Here is a 19,066-nt window from a genome sequence, read left to right as displayed (position 1 = left end):
ATGCACTTAATAAAAAAACTATACACAACACTAATCATTAAATCTAAACTACAGATACAGGTCACAATGCGTGTGCATTCGTCTACCAACCATCTACGACTGACCAGATCCCAATAGCGAATGAGATTAATTAAATCAGCTGTTAATGTGGGTATGACCAGTAGGCTGGGTGGAATCACTGTAGGATATCAACAGTGATACCATGGGACTCAACTACTAACTTTACACAGACATATTTACAAAGTACTAACGGACTACATTTATAGTTTACTTTACAGTTTAAAATTTCGCAATGCTCCTATTGCTTGGCGCAAAAAGATAACATCATCTATCATTCGTCATCAAATTAATAGTAACCATGTTGTGTTTTAGGAATAGAGGAATGGAACAGAGCGGGTTGACTGCGTGCCACGAGCAGTCGTTAAATATGTTCCTTCAGAACTGTGCTGGCCCACACGTCATCGCTCATCGTCAAAACGACCAGAGGTCAAATAAAAAAAACACACGAGGACAAAACATTGATTGCGTGTTAGGGGCGACGAACCAGAGTGGCGTGAGGGAGTTACGTACACTCTCCTCGGGCACACTGGTGTGGAGTGCGCACATTTAACAAAGGGGAAGGAACAACACTAATTAAAGGAACAGATGCAATAGGATACACCGACAGGCCTGCACGAGTACCGCCAGCGTGCAGACAGACCCCCACACTCGGCACCTCGCGTACAAGAGTGGCGTGAGGGAGTTACTACACTCTCCTCGGGCACACTGGTGTGGAGTGTGCACATTTAACAAAGGGGAAGGAACAACACTAATTAAAGGAACAGATGCAATAGGATACACCGACAGGCCTGCACGAGTACCGCCAGCGTGCAGACAGACCCCCACACTCGCACCTCGCGTACAAGAGTGGCGTGAGGGAGTTACTACACTCTCCTCGGGCACACTGGTGTGGAGTGCGCACATTTAACAAAGGGGAAGGAACAACACTAATTAAAGGAACAGATGCAATAGGATACACTGACAGGCCTGCACGAGTACCGCCAGCGTGCAGACAGACCCCCACACTCGCACCTCGCGTACAGGTCTGTGACTCGGTAACATTGCTTGAATTCTTTGCTCAAGTGAGCTTCAAAAATATTAATGTATTTAAGTAGATTTCTAATCTACTTGCAATGATTTTAGTAAACAATTGTATCTGTTTTTTTCATAATTTTTCTGTTAAGTCACAATTTTTAGCTTATCAAACGAAAATTGGTATCACTGATCTCTGTTATGCCTAGAGACATCTCATCATTCAAACAAGAGAAACCGACTCTTGAATCGGTGCAACGCAATCTATGGTTGAGAACTAACTGCATAACTGATCTCAGGTATGTCCAAAGGCTTATCTTCATCCTAGTAAGAGCGTCCGGTGACACTCCTACTGAAAAACAGATCAGCCGGACCGGTGAAATGAAATCGATGGTTTGGGTTGCGTAGATGGGTACATAATTGATCTCAGGTATGTCCAGAGGCATTTCACCATCCGAGTGAGAGTGTTCGGTGATAAACCTACTGAAAATCCAAAACCTCATGTGCCGGTAAAACGAAATCGATAGTTTGGGTTGCGTAGATGGGTACATAATTGTTCTTAGGTATGTCCAGAGGCATTTCACCATCCGAGTGAGTGTCCGGTGATAACCCTACTGGAAATTCAGAACCTCCTGTACCGGTGAAACGAAATCGATGGTTTGGGTTGTGGAGATGGGAATCTAACTGATCTCAAATGTATCTAGACACATCTCACCAAATGATCGCCTGGTGGGAAATCCATTACGTAACAGTCCTGTTACAACAATATGTTATGGGACGTGTAACTCCGAGGATCTTTTGGGAATTCACTTATAAAATAAACATCAGAGACAGCCCAAGTGTGTTGTATAACAAGATGCAAAGAGATTTGAAGATAATTTTTCGCTGCTACTACCAGCAACTGCAAACCTTGGTTGGACTATCTGTTGGTACTATATTATAGTCTTTCTCATTAAAAAGATGGCTGCCTTTACGACCACAAATTACTCTGTTTGGTAACAAAAATAACAAAATAGGAAACAATGTATTGCAATATAATTCCAGAAAATTTTATCCATATAACTAAAGACAATCAATTGTTAAAAAATTAATTCTTTACAATTTATGTGTTTAAGTAAATAGTACTCAATTTATGTGACTCATAGTTTAATCACTTATTTCTAGTACTCATCTAATTTAAAGCATATAAAATAATATGGGCGATTTATAATAGTCAAATTAAACAAAAGTGAAAACACTTTTACATTTACCCAACACCAATAACATTTTCGCTCAACCCTTGAAATTTCTAGTGGAAAAGTTACCCTCAATTGATTGGAATGAGGTTCTAAGAGCGGAGAATACAGATACAGTACCGAGAATACAGATACAGTACGAGACGCAGTGTAGTCAGGTCCTTAGCAAGTTGTACACATTGTTAATTGCCATGATAGGGGGAAGGGAGTGGGGGAAGGGGGTTAGTTAAGCGGGTTTAACGCACTAACAGTACTGCGTGCAAGTTTAACTAACTTCATGTGTTTATTTCAACCTGATCTCCTTGGAGTATTTAGAAGCTGGTAGAGAGAGCATCTAAACTTTGGTTGTTGTTTCTTTAAAATAAAACACTGACCTGAACAATCATTTTAGTCATAGGCCTACTTCATACTTAAAACATACTTCACAGTTTTTAAATTTTTGGTCAAAAGCTATTTCACAAAATATAATATTTTTAACTCTATTAATGTAGGCGTCCGATAAACCGGACATTTTTCTTACTCGTAAATAAAAATGTAATTTTTATTTTTCGGTTGATTAGTATGAGACAAAATATGCTAAAAATACTGCTTTATGAAGATGAGAAACGTTATCAGAAACATTTGTATTTATGTTTTCTAAGAATAAAGTTATTCTATCAATCAGCATTTCAGATTTTTGCTACGTGTTTAATTTAACAAAATATTCATAACGCAACTGTTACAATGTAGGTTGAGCCTTCGGATTTTGTGTATAGGGAATTGTGTTCTTCAAATAGTTTTATTTTGGGGAAAACTATTATTTTCTTCTTAAAAAAAAAAAAAAAAAAAAAAAACACTTTCTTAACCCTTTGAATGCCAACGTCCGATTGATGTCAAAAGTTGTCCGAAAAGTGCCAACTTTTACCAATCGATTTTACCGGACGTTTGAGCAAAAAAATTACTACAAATTCGAAAACTTTATATTTTTAAACAAACATTATATTAAATTGTTCGTGAAGAACTGTTCTTTTCAAAATAAATTGTTATAGTACACCTTCGATCAATTTACTTTAACGAAAATCAATCTAGAACTCACATATAAACATTTTTGGTTGAGATGGCTTCCGAAAACAATGTGACATTAGTTCCTTAAAAGTTTTATAACTCACTCATTATTGAGGATAATGAATTACATTTTTCAAAATTTATAGAAATTGAATACCCTTTCCAGTGATGTGGATACAGAAAAGGATATAAATGTTTTGATAATGATAATTTGGTTGAAACATTAAATTAAATTAAATTCTGAAATTCCATTTATGGTATTTCTAAATTTAATTTTATGGTAACTTTGTTATTTTACGTTAATTAGGCAGAGTTTTCAGAGAAAGATAAAACAGAAATATGTTGATAGCTTATTAAATAATTAAACTGTGTATTTTTTGCTGAAACCTTGCAAAATGCCTTCAAAAGGGCTCCTACTTTTCAGTACACCTACTCAATACATAGGCTACTTGGCACTCAAAGGGTTAATGGGTGTTACCCCCAAGTGTTGCCAGCTGTTTCACTGTGAGGTAACATAAACTTGACTGGCAGTAAGGATTAAGAATTCAGGTTATTTTGTTCAAGGGAATGGTTGACCACTGTTTTTTTAACGGTTGTATTGTCCGCATTTCTAGATTACAGGTCTAGTTAGGTTTAATGTCCAGAATACTTTCTATCCTGTTCGACAATAATGTCTAATTTGAGAGATTATATGAAAAACTCTCATCTCGGTTAGTATCCTGTCACGCCTACTGCAACTGGACCCGGCGGAAGTGGCAGCAAAATTACCGACTTTTACTAACCTCTAATGGGTACCTAACTTCTAGCTTTAACCGCGGGTTCCAACTTTGCTAAAAATGCTGTAAATTACAAAAATACTTTTCGAAGACATTAGGAAAAGATCAAGAATATTTACAAAACCAGTTTTGCACATTGTTGGATTGGTACAATAAACAATACCACGTTGTCATAGTGATAAAGAAATCCGTGCATGACATTGAAACCTTAGCATCAAATACGAAATATTTACCCTTTGATTGCCAATATTTTTTTGAGTGGGTGTACTGAAAGGTGCCAGGTATTTTTCTAGTCGATGCACTTAAAAGTGCCAGCCCTTTGAAGGCATTTTGCAAGGTTTCAGTAAAACATTCACAGTTTGATTTTTAATAAGCTGTTAACATACTTTTTTGTAAATTTTCTTTGAAAACTTTGCCTAATTAACATAAAATAACAAAGTTACCATCAAATTAAATTTAGGAATATCAAATTGGACTTACATCAAAAATTCTAGAATTTATTTAAATTTCGTTTTTAACCTATCATTACCAAAAATATCATATCCTTTTCTTTGTCCATATCACTGGAAAGAGTATTTAATTGTCTATAAATCTTGAAAAATGTATATCATCTTCAATAATGAGTGTGTTATACAACTTTTAAGAGACTAATGTCACATTGTTTCCGGTAGCCATGTCAACCAAAAATGTTTATATGTGAGTTCTAGATTGATTTTCGTTAAAGAAAATTGATCGGAAGTGCAGTGTAACAATTTATTTTGAAAAGAACGGTTCTTCACAAACAATTTAATAAAATATTAATTTTAAAATATTATCAATTTTTAGTGATTTTTTCCCCGAACGTCCGGTAAAATCGGCCGTTGGCATTCAAAGGGCATTGCATGTATAGTGTTTTAACGAATTTTAACAAAGCTCATTCTATTTACTTTCAGCACGGCTTCCACACACACAACCGCACCCTGCCGCTCAACCCACTTGAAAAATTTCGTCCCCTGGTCGAAACAGGGGACCATAAACATTAGAATGGCACTGCCCCTGGTCGATCAGAGGGATTTTAAGATTGATCTAGTCGATTGTAATGGACAATAAATCCAACAAAATTACCACGAAACTCAGTCCCAAGGTACGTGAATTAAATAAAATTGTGCGATGCCACTCTGACTGCTTTACCATATTTACTTTCATTGTTAAAAAAAAGAAGTGAAAACTTTGTGCCCAACGCTTAACAACTGATAAAACACGAGATGTAGATCACCAGTAGATGCCAACAAATACTATCCTGGATCGTGCAGGAGGTTTTGTACGATAAATAATGTTGCTTTATACGATAAAATACACAAATGTTGATAGGCAATGAATGAATTACAGCAAGAATTCTGTCTTTTTATGTCTTTTATGTCTTTTTATAGTAACAGAAAAATGCTTAACTAGCAAAGAACGGGTTGGTGTATCCGGATGTAGGGTGCTGGCGACCCAACAGGCGTGAGTAATATATGGCCCCCCACTCCTCCCCCAACACGACACCCCCTCACACCCACTGCGCCCCCAGGGCCAATATTAGTAATTGAACAACCCATTATAATTATTGTCGCTGGACAGGATAAAGTGCCTTTGATTCTAACCCATCCATCGCTAATATTTTATATCTTCTTCATAAAGGCAGTTGATTTTCAGTTATACAACATTTTTATTATACAAGAAATAAAAGAGCAATTTAATGACATTGTCTTCAGGTGTGTAGCTATATGTACATATAGCTGTTACATTACATGCAGATACTATTGGTGACGGCCAATAATCAAAGCGACCAATTAAAAATTTAAAGCAATGTAAAATATAAACTTTTACATTACATTTGATGTACAGTTGTCTTCTCAGAAATTAATTAAAATTACAAAAATTACACTGTTTAAAAAAATATTTTCAAGTTTTTACTTTGCCATGTACGTTTAAACAAATATTTTTTTATATAGTATTTTAGAATATGTTGATATCAATAAATAATAGTTATATTATTCGATACATAAAGTATTGAATATTCTGCTGAAGGATGGGTTTGCTTATCTTACCCTACTCTACCCAAAAGTTTAGTTGTATAGATACAAACCTATGACCTCATGTAATGCTAAGAAGCTATTCAGCTTTACTATTAAGTTTTACTCAGATACAGCCATTTTAGTAATATTGATTTACACTACTGTTTGATGTGCCAAATGAGCCAAAAACCATTGTGGAATGTTGAGTAGGTAAGCTCATGAAATACCCACATACACATTAATATTTAACTTTCATTATTACGGTAAAAGTATGTCTGAATCTCATAAAAACAATAGCTTTTTCTGTTGGTATTTTTTAACTGGGGATAATTTTATTAAAAAAATTAATGGGGTGTATTTCATTAAATAACAACAGCTTAGATTTGCAAATTTTTGCGTGTGTTGTCATTCAAATTGAAAAATAAAAAGACATTATCACCAGTTATTGACACTGTACTTCATTCACATTGACAACTGAGTGACACAGGCAGAAGCTATACATACAATTAACTATTTAATTTTGGGAACAGATTTGTATTCAAATTTTGTGATTGTGGAGCCAAACAAAATAGAACACAGGAATGCATTGAAGGGTAAAAAGCTTTTAGCTTTATGCTCAACGAATTTCCATGGTATTTTTATCTCTGTAAAGAAAAGCTAAGTTATTACCTCTTGGGAATTACAAGGGTAAAATATTGTGGGGAAGTTGATAAATGTTACATTAGCAGAGGTTTTCTTCCATAAATTTGATCCTACTTTGATCACGACTACTAGAAACTGACTGACTGATATTAAACAGATACTCTATTTTTACAGAAAACAAAATGTAGAATTAAATACTTAATAAATTATGTAAGTTACGGTACTAATAATTAAATTTAAATTAAGCAGAATAGCTTCTTAGCATTACTTGAGGTCTTAGGTTTACATCTATAGGCTACATCTAAATTTTCAGGTAGAGTAAGATAAGCAAACCCGGTTTTCATATTGCTCAGCAGAATATTCAATACTTATGTATCAAATAATACAACTATTATTTATTGATATCAACATATGTAAAATACTATATTAAAAAACCATATATTTGAAATTAAAAGAATTAATTTTATATGTACCAATGCCATCATCCCCTAAATAATAAAGAATCCACAACAAAACCAACAATCAATTAAGGCAGAATATAGCATTCTGCTTAAAAGAAATTATTTGTTTCCTCTTAGGGATGCCAAACACAGTTTCAGTGTCAATCTTTCAGTGTTTCATTTAGTATTTTAAAGTTAATTGTAATTTTTATTTAGATGAAGAAGTCACATTTATAATATAAACAACATAATATGTTAATAATTTGTTAATTATTAACATTTATTAATTATGATACAAATAATTACAGTTAATTAACAGTCCAAATTAATTAATCAGTGTTGATGGTTATCAATCAATATTGTGTATTAATACCAGTATAAGAACTGAGTCTACTTATGGTACTCTACCCTAAATATCGCATGTTCATAACTTTTAACCGAAAAACTGTTTTTTATACTCAAATTATTGCAGATTGTAGCCTATTTTTGCATTCATTGTGTAGACAAATACTGGATTATTAAGTTGCAAATTTGAATATATTTTGCTTAATGACATGAGATTTTCACAAAATACAATTCCCTATGTTATATTTGCACTAGACATACAACAGAATTAAGGATTAGGTTATTTTACAAACTGTTTCAGCTTAAACTGAAACGACTATCAATATTGAAAGTATTAGCCTACATTCAGACTTCACACATATTTAAGTAAATCCTGCCTGTAGTTATAGCCCAAGAGCCATAAGCCAATTTGCACTAAATAAGAAAAAATAACCTGGTTTTTCTGAGCATTTTCCCTAATAAAGAAATTTATCATCAATGCACTCATTGCTAGTGGAATTCAAAATGCAAGAGTAACAAAAAAATGTAACAATATTTTTTTCAGATTACAATTTTTTTTTGCTTGTTATACTAAAACCGAATTTAAAATTTGATCCAATTAACATGCTTACTCCCAACGCTTACACTTTGCTGACTCTCTGAGCAAACAATGATAAGACATTGTACCACATGGGAGCCAAAGTGTTAATAAACAAATACAAACAGACAGTCAAAACACATAAATGTTGACTTTAATAAACAGCCTACACTTACTCAATTGCTATTATTGAATGATTCCATATATTGTCCAGCTTTGATATTAGGCCTATATAATAATCATACGCAACAAGAATGATATTAACAACAAGAATAATACATAAAGAATATCAATAATTATATATATATGTAACATAACATAACTAAGTAATAAAACCAATTATCTAGCATATACCTACATATATAACTTTATAGCTTGCTCAGATAGCAGTAAGCAACCACTTTTAAAGGAAAGGATAGTTCCCCATGGGTTACCCCGAGCCAAACCCACTCTAGAAGATACCTATCTCACATAATTTCCTCACATAATTTCCTCGGCTGCAGTGAAGAGGCCACCAACACAATAGAATCATAGCATATTCTTAAAAACAGTAAAAAGTGACTAAATGTTAAACTGTTTTGTTTGTTACATTTTATAAATATACACAACATAGATAGTTTTAATATAACATAATTCATGTCAACATTTTTGTTTCTATAATTTAGATAATCATAAATATGATTCTATTGTGGTGGTGGCCTGTTATTATACTGTAGCAATTTCCTCATATTCATCACCATTTTCAAATACTCAAAACATTAGTTACTTCTTGCTGATTATTGTTTACATTAAAAATTACTACCGGTATATCCAATAATTTGAAACCATATGATATAAAATGAAATAAAGAATAAATTATTCAGTCTAATCATAACATTTGATAAAATGTTGCACAACGAATGTAGGCTGCTAATTAAAGTCTACTTGAAATTTTTCTTATTAATTTGAAGAAAAACCTGGTTATATACTTATAAAATGCAAGTTAACATAATTTCCTTAAAAATTTGGACTTTATTTATTGTCCTTTCGAGCTCCACTTATTTCTGTTGAAATTATTTGTACTGATTACAGAATAGAGATTTGGAATTTTTAACACCAGTTGCTACTATGTGGAGGAAAATATGTAAATTTATTATGAGAGCTATTTTGAGTGTTCTGTGCCTGTTATTTAGACAATATTAGAACAATCATGAGAGCATTTTTTGAACTTCTAGACTATTATAGCAACTCAGTTATTACAATTACTATTATTTAGCTTTATTAATAATCTAAGAACAATTGAGCAATATCTCATAAAAACAAAATTTACCACTTTCATTTTATAACTTACTTGCTATGTACAAAATTGTACTTCATGATTTTTTATAAAACTTGCTAATAAAAACCCTAAACCAAACAACTTTTATGACAAGTAAAATAATGTCTAGCATTGGTCTAAACACTTAGATGGCAATTAAGAACTTACCTGTTTACGTTTCCAATACGAAATCGCATTATTGTTTTGATTTCTAGCAGAGTTTGTTTTCAAGAATTCCGGCTCGTATTTCTGGTCGAACAGTTTTGTTGAATAAACACGTTTTAATGGACTAGTGAATGGTTTACTACCGCCCGTATTTATGTCATCAGTCGGAGTTTTGCAATCATTTTCATTTTCCTCGTCTATTGTGCTATTATCGAAATACACAAAATCCAATGACTTGCTTTGATTGGAGTTACTGAACATGGATCTCGCAAAGGAACTTTTGAAATAATGACTGGAAACTTCTCTGGACAGTTCGAACTTGGATACAGGCTCCTTTTCAGCATTGCTCGTCATTTTCCTTGTGGCTGCACCAAGTGTGTACAGTAATAAATTGCACCAAAAGTTACATACGAGACAAATTTAATAATATTAATAAGTACCGGAAAAATAAAAACTACTGTACAAGCAATAAAACAATGCACATACAGGTTAGGGCAAGAACTTGGGGATTTTAAAACAATTGAAAGCTAAAATATAAGCTTAAGAATAAGTGTATAAATAGCACTGTCGTAATTTTTCCAAACTTCATACAACACTGTTCCCGGCCACGACACGAAACTATCCACCGTTTAACCATCCGAGCACCACCACACTAGAACACCGCGTTTGAATCAACAGACATCTGGCGGACCAGCTGAGACCGGCTCGGCTGCAGCAAACGGTCAGCCGTGAAGCAGTGTTGCCAGTTGAGGGGAGAACGCAAGCACTAAATATACCAGGCCTTTATCTCAGTTATAAATTTATAGTGACCTTTAAAACCTATTTAAAGTTTTATATGTTTGATGGAAATACGTATATTATGCGAGAATCAGTAAAAATATTTGCGTTGTATAATTTACGACGAAGTGATCCCTTGGTTTAAACAGTTGGCTAACCTGAGAATACCAGCTGACCAACAACGAGCTCCAGTAGTTCTCTCTTTTGCTACTACGTTGCGTCAAGCGCTACAGGACAGACCACTTCATTGAAGTATTGTTATTGTTAGATCTTTGTATTCATTATTACATTTCTATTGTTCAGCACTAGACAACAATCAGAACAATCTAGAGCAGCTAAAGTTTAGCATTGGGTCGTACAATTAATAATTGTAGACTGTCCCTTTCTTATAGACGAATTAAAGACAAACAACACATCAAGCCTGGAAAAATAAGTCAAACATTTACATCTTGTCTTCTGTGAAAAGGTTTTAAAACAGTTTATATAAGGGTATAAACTATATTAATACAAAATAGAAGAAGTATTTAAAAATACTGTTCTAGACAATTCTTTTCTAAATCGAAATATAAGGTAACAAAACACTGTTAGTAAACATTTTAATCTCAAAATTATTAGTATATAATATTTTCATAAATATAATGTTCAATATGGAGATTACCGACTAAAAACGAAAATTTTCAAAAGTAAATCCACAACGTTTTTGCTGTTTTTTCTAATTTCAGTTTTTAGGTTAAGATAAAACAGCACGCTTTAAGTTTTTGGTAGAGTGTCAACCACAGAGTTAAAGTACTGTAGGTTTGTTTCTCTGTACTTTAATCTGAAACATAGATAGATAGATAGCTTTGTGCAAACTATGACTAAATTTTAATCCTATGACAAGTACCTCACTTTTTTAATTAAATTTTATTTAGATTTATATTGATAAATTAGATTTGACTGATTTTTTGAGTAAGTTTTATTTTTAGACATAGTTGGCTGTTTTTATTATCAAACTTGCTTTGCAGTTTGTACGTTTTATTTAATCAGATTTGTAATTTAAAAAATCTGAATTCTGTTACTTTTTAATTTTTTTAGCCTCTCTTATCTCCACTGACTCTGTCGAATCATATTTGAATGTCAATTAGACATTCATGATGCTATTTTATGTTTAACTCAAGAGATAAATATCTTGACTTCAAATGATCCTGAAATTGACTTAAAAGACATAATTTCTAAATATCAGAGTTACTAAAAACTTTAATATAGCGAACAGTGAATGTGAACAGTATAATAAATCCTTACAACAATATGAAAATGACATTGATCTTCTTACATCTAAATTAACGCTTGAGAAGAAACAGAGACTGGTAGAGATGAATCACTCTTTTAAGCTTCAGGACCTTGTTGAGGGGGAGAAGATGTCTCTCGATGAAAAAATTAACACTGGAGCTGGACCTTCGAAATTGTGATGCAGTGGTTTCAAGTTTAACAGCTGAAAACTGTTTACTAGCAGATAAACTTGTGAAGCACTCCTGTCACAAGTTGGAGTGGAACAATGCTTAAGCACCTCTGTAAAAAACCTTAGCAGTTAAATTTAGTAAATGTTGAAATCATTAAACTAAGGAGCAAACCAAGGCGATCTTACAGAGATGATAAATGGGTGGACATGACATTATCAATGAATATTTTGTAAATATGCCTGATCACGGTACAAAAGATATGATATTTTTTGGTCTGGGTACAACTCTATTAAGTTATAGAGTCAAAATGATGTTTAAATGATATGTTGATGTTATGTAATTTTTATTCTGGTAAATATAGTTTCCTTTGTGTTAATGACAGTGCAGATGCAGACCTGAAGCTTACCACCTCGACTCACTGTTGGGTGTTAACTGAGAACCTACATGCAAATTTGGAATAAAACTTGATATATTAGGCTCAAATATATTTGAAATCCCTTGTTACCAGCAAACAAATGCCTATGAATGTGGTTTTAGCATTATTCTTAATGCTAAGTTTACATAACTTACTTACATTAAAACATAAAACCAATATTTAATACTTTTATTTTATTTTATTTTTTTGTGAGGCCTTTCGATAGCAAGGCTATCTTCTTCAGACACATCACAAAAGAGATACTTGCTATCGAAAGGCCTCACAACAAATAAAAGTATTAAATATTGGTTTTATGTTTTAATGTAAGTAAGTTATCAGTAACCAATATAAGCTCCATCTACAGTTTACATACGTAGATGTTATTGTATCCCTTGTGTTCAGATTTCTTTTATGCATTGGTTTGAGAACCAATCAATACGTGTGCAGAGAGAGTGCAATGTTATAAATGGAGAAACACTCCTTGAAAAGGCTGCTGTAAACTGAGAGAGTATACAAGGGATAATTGATTGATTGTAAAATATAAAAAACAGAGCAATATATTTTACAGCAAATCAGTCCCATATCCTAGTGTAGTCTGTAGAAATAGGTTTGAAGTCTCGTCTATTTTAGAAAGTGAAATTGCCAAACAATACAGTGTTTGTAACTATACTGATGGCTCTGTAACTATTGATTTTAAAAAAATCTAAACAATCTTGTAAATAAATCAAACCAAGTCAACAGAAAACCAAAGACAAAACTTAAACCTAAGAGCAAACACATTGATAAGAATATTGACAGTGAGATGCTTAAAGCGGATGGGAGACCACAAGTAGACCTGAAGGTAAAGATTTAAAGGAAAATGTTTTATTAATAGGTGATTCCATTACTCAATATTCAAGTGCGTTAAGTCGTAAAAGAGGAGCTTATTTCAAATGTTGGGCATGAGCAAAAATCCTCGACATCAAGCATAAACTTTTAAAATACATCAACTATGACTTATCTATGATATATTCACATAGGTACTAATAATCTTAAGAAAGGTTATGAGGGAAGTTTAGGCTACAATGAGGCCATGTTAAGTGGGAGGCTCTCCAGGCCATGGCAGACTTGTGGTATACTGTGAAAACACTTTTTCCCATTGCTTTAACATTGTTGAATAGTATATTAATACAATCTGACATTAGTTACAAGCACTTTCCTCTTCAATGAACAACTTGAGTTGATGTGTTCAAACCTTGGGGTTGTTTTCGTTGAAGCTAATTGCTCGGCCCATGACAGTAGACACTTAGAGGAGGTAACCTCTAGTTAGGTGAATTGTTTTCGAAATTGTTCTCTGGAACCTTGAAGGTGTTAGAGACTGGTGTCGAAAATTATTCACAGTCAGATGTCGCCTTTTGCAGGAGGAATCTTGATGTTACCTCCGATACGAGTTATCATGGATAAAGTTTCTATAACTTGCAATCCAGGCGAAGGCACCAAAGTAGCTGACGCTTGGCCATTCTTCTGAGAGTCTTGGTATCATTGACAGTGGTCCAGGTTTTAAAATAATTAATAAAATGTGCATGGGATGGCAAGTACACTTGAGCATTGTAGGTCTTGTTAAAATGTGAAAATCCCATTGTATATCAGAGCACCACTTTAGACACTATCTGCCCATTTGAATGGTTATAAAAATGTAACTTTTTGTCGTAAAGTTTTGTAAAATTATTTCTTACAGAAGATATTTCTGTAACAATAACGTGCGGATCTTCAACCTGCTACTGTGTGAATCGTGGTCCAATGTCTTCAGCTCCGAATCAGTGGATGAGAAAATGCAGGCTTTTTCTTCCTCTGTCCAGTTTTTTTTTTTTTTTTTTTTTTTATCAAGCATTTCCAGAGAAAGAAATCAAGGTTACAGTGAAATCTTTAAATTTAAAAGTGCCCTTGAAACAGGAAAAATTGGAAATGTGAGACGTGGTAATTTTTCACTAAAGATTTAGACAGTTCTCCTGATGCAAAACAGTTAAATTTTTCCCTGAAAAAGAGGTAGGCTATAGAGATATTATAAGGAATTTTAAGTCATCTATAGTGTTTGATAGCACTCTTCAAATAAAACCAAGACAGCTTGGAATATTATAAATTTTCATAGGGATACTACTGTCTTCTATAAACGCAGTTGATGGCATTAAAAACGAGGATGGTATTCATTAATAAAACACCCAAAATCAGTTGCAACTCTATCACGATTTTTTAGATTACATTTTGTTTTACCATTCATTATCGCAATAATAACAATTAGTCAATGGTTTCTTTGAAAATGTACCTCTGCAATCCAATGTCGAAGGCAATTACCAGCATTTTCATACTAGACTAATCAAATCTTTGTCATCCTCCTTTTTCCTTACTCCAAATTCTGAAACTGAAATTGCTGACATAGGTTCCGTAAAAACCAAGACATCTTCAAGAATGGACAATAATATATCTTATATAACACTACTCCATTGGACAATATTTGGCTTAAAAACGTAAATGCCCTTGGCTAATTTTGTGCAAACTGACTCGACGTAACCATTTCACATCAACCCTCGATCTTCTATTATGGATGCCAACATGGCGGCAGGCTCACATTCCAAATGAATTGGTCTTAAAGAATGATTCACAAATTCAGATTTGGAAGGATCTGTTGTGAAATTGAGGCTGTGGAATTGTTGGACACAATTTGGGAGTGCCGATAGCCGAGCGGTCTAAGAGAATGGACTTAGTGTCTGAGTTAGATATAGCGTAGGTTCAAATCCTGTCTGTGGCCGTTGCATTTTTGATCAGTACCATCGACCTTGTACTGTATCGACTCTCCCTCTTATTCTCCTTGATAAGATCCTCACGCAGGCCAGTGGCCCATGAGGACGGGCAGAGTAAGGCTTAAAGGGGGATCGGCTTCTTTTATAAAAAAAAAAATTATTGAGGTCAAGAAAACCCTTGGAGGTCCGTATTCCTAGGATGGCCGTTAAAAAGAGATAAGTAATAAATTTTTGTCACTGGATAATTTAGTTTTTATTTATTTTTATGATTTCGCAGACATTAGTTTTAGTCTATTTGCGTATAGAAGATATATGGAAAGAAATTTATTGATTGATTGAAAATTCTAAAATTTTTTTCCCTTAACTCATATTTATAAATTTATATCTAGGCCCACTATTAAGTTTAATTGCCTGAGCTATCCGCGGATTCTTGCCCACTGGTAGAGGACGAAAGTAGATTTTTTGCTCTTGGATGTTTTTCCGTATGTATAAACGATAATTTTCAAATAAGTTACCGTAGAGAATTGAAATGTTGTGGAACCTCATCTCCAATACTTCTGTACTGAAATTGGAATTGGTAAACATCGGTCCTTTGGGAATCACTCTCCTGGCCAGGTTGTTTGTGAACACGAAGCCTCCCCCATCCCTACACTGACCCTAACCAGGCGTTCACCATTTACAAGTTCTGTTTTTGTTTTAAAAAAAATAAACTGTGTATGCAAGTACGTCCAACTACAAGAGCAAAGGCATATATAGAAAATTCTTTTGTGGGGAGGAGTAGTATACTGGATGGCTTAGGAAATATAAAATACCCTTCAAACTCAGGAATGTTCCCCCTTAAAATTATTGAGCTTTAAGACCTCACAAATGTCTTCTAGCTTAAAAGAAAACTGCCAAGTACAATTTTAATATTTGTTTTTTAACTTTTGGGGGGAGGGGGTGGCTTGAGCCCTATGTACTTATATACGTCCATGTAACGTATATATATCACCCGAGTTCTATATAACAATGAAGGTAAATAATTTAAGGCTACTTTTGCTTTTAAATTAGTGTCACATGTGCTGCTCCTGTAGTACAATTATTTTGAGATTTTCTCATAAAAACATATCAAACCTGATACACTTATACACAATTATTTTTGATCATACCATTATAGAAGGTGTGTTAATTTTAAAATATATTAATTACGCAGCAAAAAATACCTTTCAGTTTAGTTTTTATTTTTATAAAATCTATAGGTTTTGAGTATTTCAACTATGAAGTACAAAAAGGTACAAATAAAGGTACAAAAAAGTACTAAAAGGATTATTCAGATCTTTTTCTGAATAATCTAAAAAACTTTGGAATAAGTAAAAAACTAATATAGTATTATATCTTTAAAATGAGACACCTATAATAACTGAATGGCTAAAAATATGAAACCGTAAAAGTGCATGTATACAAAAAATAACAATATAAACATAAATTGAAAAAGTTAGCAGTATGATACCCACGTTTTAAGAATACTAATTTGCATAGACTATGTATGGAATCTTTAACGCGATGATGTCCTTTTGCAATACTGCTAATGAAGGACACCGTACAATATACAATATTATACAATATCGTTATATTTCCTACATTTTATGTCATATGTCACAGTGAGGGCGTCAACTGTTCATGACATTGCTACATATGTACGAATATTACACTGTAGTATAAAGATATCCACTAATCTTACATTTATTAATATCTGTATATAGTGTTAACAATAATTGTTCAATTATTTTGTCAGTAATGGTTATTTTCAATCCTATTTTTAGATGAGTTCTTTATTAAATTCTTTACTATGAAATGCACATAAGTGGTTTATGTTTTACTCGCTTTATATGTACAAAGTTGTGATATAAGTATGTGTGTAGTATTAATAACCATTTTTATTCAATCAATAATATTTTTAAAACATTTTGTAATTCCACAATATTGTTTACAACTCATTATCCTAAAGCGCCTTCGATGTTTTAGGAAGCAATTTACTGACATTACATCATTGATATTGCATTATATAAAACTGCAGGCTCTTGGCTGTTGGATACATTACTAGTTGTTTTTTTACAACCAAACAACATTTATTTATTTTTTGTTTAATTAATTTAGAATAATTCTTGTAGTTTATTCCCAAAATTTATTCATCTTAGCATATTTTATAAAAGGAACTTGTAATAGATACTTGATAAAGGTTGATCAAGTATCTATCAAGTATCTATCTATCAAGTATCTAGCTTTTTAATCAAAATATTTTCAAACAGAAATGAAACTATTTTATTTGATTGTTTATATAAGTGACTAGAATTTAATTTTTAGGTATTCTAAATAGTATTTACATGCATATTATGAAAAATCGTATTTTGTTTCTATTATAGTTAATAACAGATGAGTATTTATAATATGAAAAATATTTCAGATGTTGAATGCTTTATTGGAACACTGAAAATAAAATCTTATTTAATTTTACTATACACTTTTTCCATCCTGACATCCAATATTATAAAGTACGCAACCCAATTTATTCACGAGCCATAATCATAATTTTGTAGAAATTCAGAAATAAATCTTAAAATTTTGATTCTTTTTAATTTTGATTCTTATATTTGTGAAAATAAGTTCTAACTAAAACTACGCTAGTTTAGAATTAGGTTAAGTATGATATAAATCCGTCTGTTGATGACGACAAAAGGTAGTTATTTATTGAAAATATAGACTATAAAAATAAGAACTAGTAATGAATAAAAGTAGAGCCTACAGTTTTTAATGATACAGTTTTGTATATGAAGTGTAAGAAAATTGCTTTTTAAAACATTGAAGGTGCTTTCGGACAATACAGTTCTATAACATTTTGTGGAAATACAAAATACCCTTAACATATTGAACAAGTTTGATAATAAACTTATATCTTACATTAACTTTTTGGAAATGAATGAGATAATTTGTGTTGCTTATATTGTATTTTAAAACCAATAACATGTTAGTGCATACAAATTATGACAATCGTTAAAAAATTTCTAAGACAATTTAGCATTTTAATACTATCCTTTTGAGTTTGTAAGTCATTTAGTTCATCTAGCTTACACAATCAGATAAATAATTCTTCATTTACAGACGCAAAGGAGGTAGCTGGTACGGACATCTCTTACGCTTACTTCTTATGTAAGTTATGAATTTTCAATTATATTTTACTAATAAAAGATCTAAACAAAACAAACGTATTACTAACAGATAAAATAGCTGAACCTAAAGAATCATTCTTTTCCATTTACCCGTGAAACGATCATCAATAACCAAGATGGGGTTGGGAGGAAATTCTATTATGGGAAGGCTGAAACACTAAATTATGGTTTGTATATGGACGAAGTGCAGTAGTATGAACCAGGAACAGTAGGCTATTCAGTTTTAGTCTGTCTCGCGTATTCCTCATTACAGGATTTGAGAGTCTATCGTTTTAGTTTTCTGAACCCCCCAATTCAAAAAGGACAATGTCGTTCTCGGGATTCTTCTAATCTTTTAGTATATAAATTATCCAAGATCAGACTTACAGAGTTCTATGTATACGTTCGAAACAGAAATTAAATAAATAAATTCATTATTATTATGACTTGTATAGCCATTTGACTTTCTTCTGGCTCGTATTAATTTTTGTTATATTTCAAATATTGGCTTTATTATTAATTCTGATGCTAAACACATTTTGGATCGCTATGTGCCTTTCATTTTCAAGTAAAAGTTGTTTTTCTTCTTATACAATTTGTAATGATTGTGTATGTAATGTGTTTTAACAGACAAATCACACAGATGTGTTACTATTGTCACCAAGCGTCCTAAACGTGGCACGAAACTGATCGTGTAACACGTTAAAATCGAGTGACGATTTAACTTCCGCATTTCGATCCGAATCCTGTAAATATTGATGTGCAATGGTCCCGTACTAGAGACGTAGTCGGCGGTCTAAAAATAGCGTCACTGGTCGAACAGAGGCGTTAAACGATGGTTAACT

General features: G+C 32.7%; 1 protein-coding gene across 4 annotated transcripts in view; it reads right to left on the bottom strand.

The window, feature by feature from the left end:
- LOC124357270 (unconventional myosin-X) overlaps nucleotides 1-10,335 on the bottom strand; it is a 153,490-nt gene extending 143,155 nt beyond the window's left edge. For 2 of the 4 annotated variants that reach the window (XM_046808868.1, XM_046808890.1), the window contains exon 1: nucleotides 9,632-10,335. In XM_046808868.1, the coding sequence (XP_046664824.1) occupies nucleotides 9,632-9,982 (351 nt within the window). In that variant the 5' untranslated portion in view covers nucleotides 9,983-10,335. The remainder of the gene's footprint in view (nucleotides 1-9,631) is intronic. The other 2 variants (XM_046808858.1, XM_046808879.1) reach the window with 1 other exon arrangement.
- Between the last annotated feature and the right edge of the window lie 8,731 nt (nucleotides 10,336-19,066).

This window comes from Homalodisca vitripennis, chromosome 1 (genome assembly GCF_021130785.1).
Source record: "Homalodisca vitripennis isolate AUS2020 chromosome 1, UT_GWSS_2.1, whole genome shotgun sequence".
In the NCBI taxonomy this organism is placed as follows: domain Eukaryota; kingdom Metazoa; phylum Arthropoda; class Insecta; order Hemiptera; family Cicadellidae; genus Homalodisca; species Homalodisca vitripennis.
Note: the sequence above shows the minus strand (reverse complement) of the source record. Positions and strands in the feature narration are given on the sequence as shown.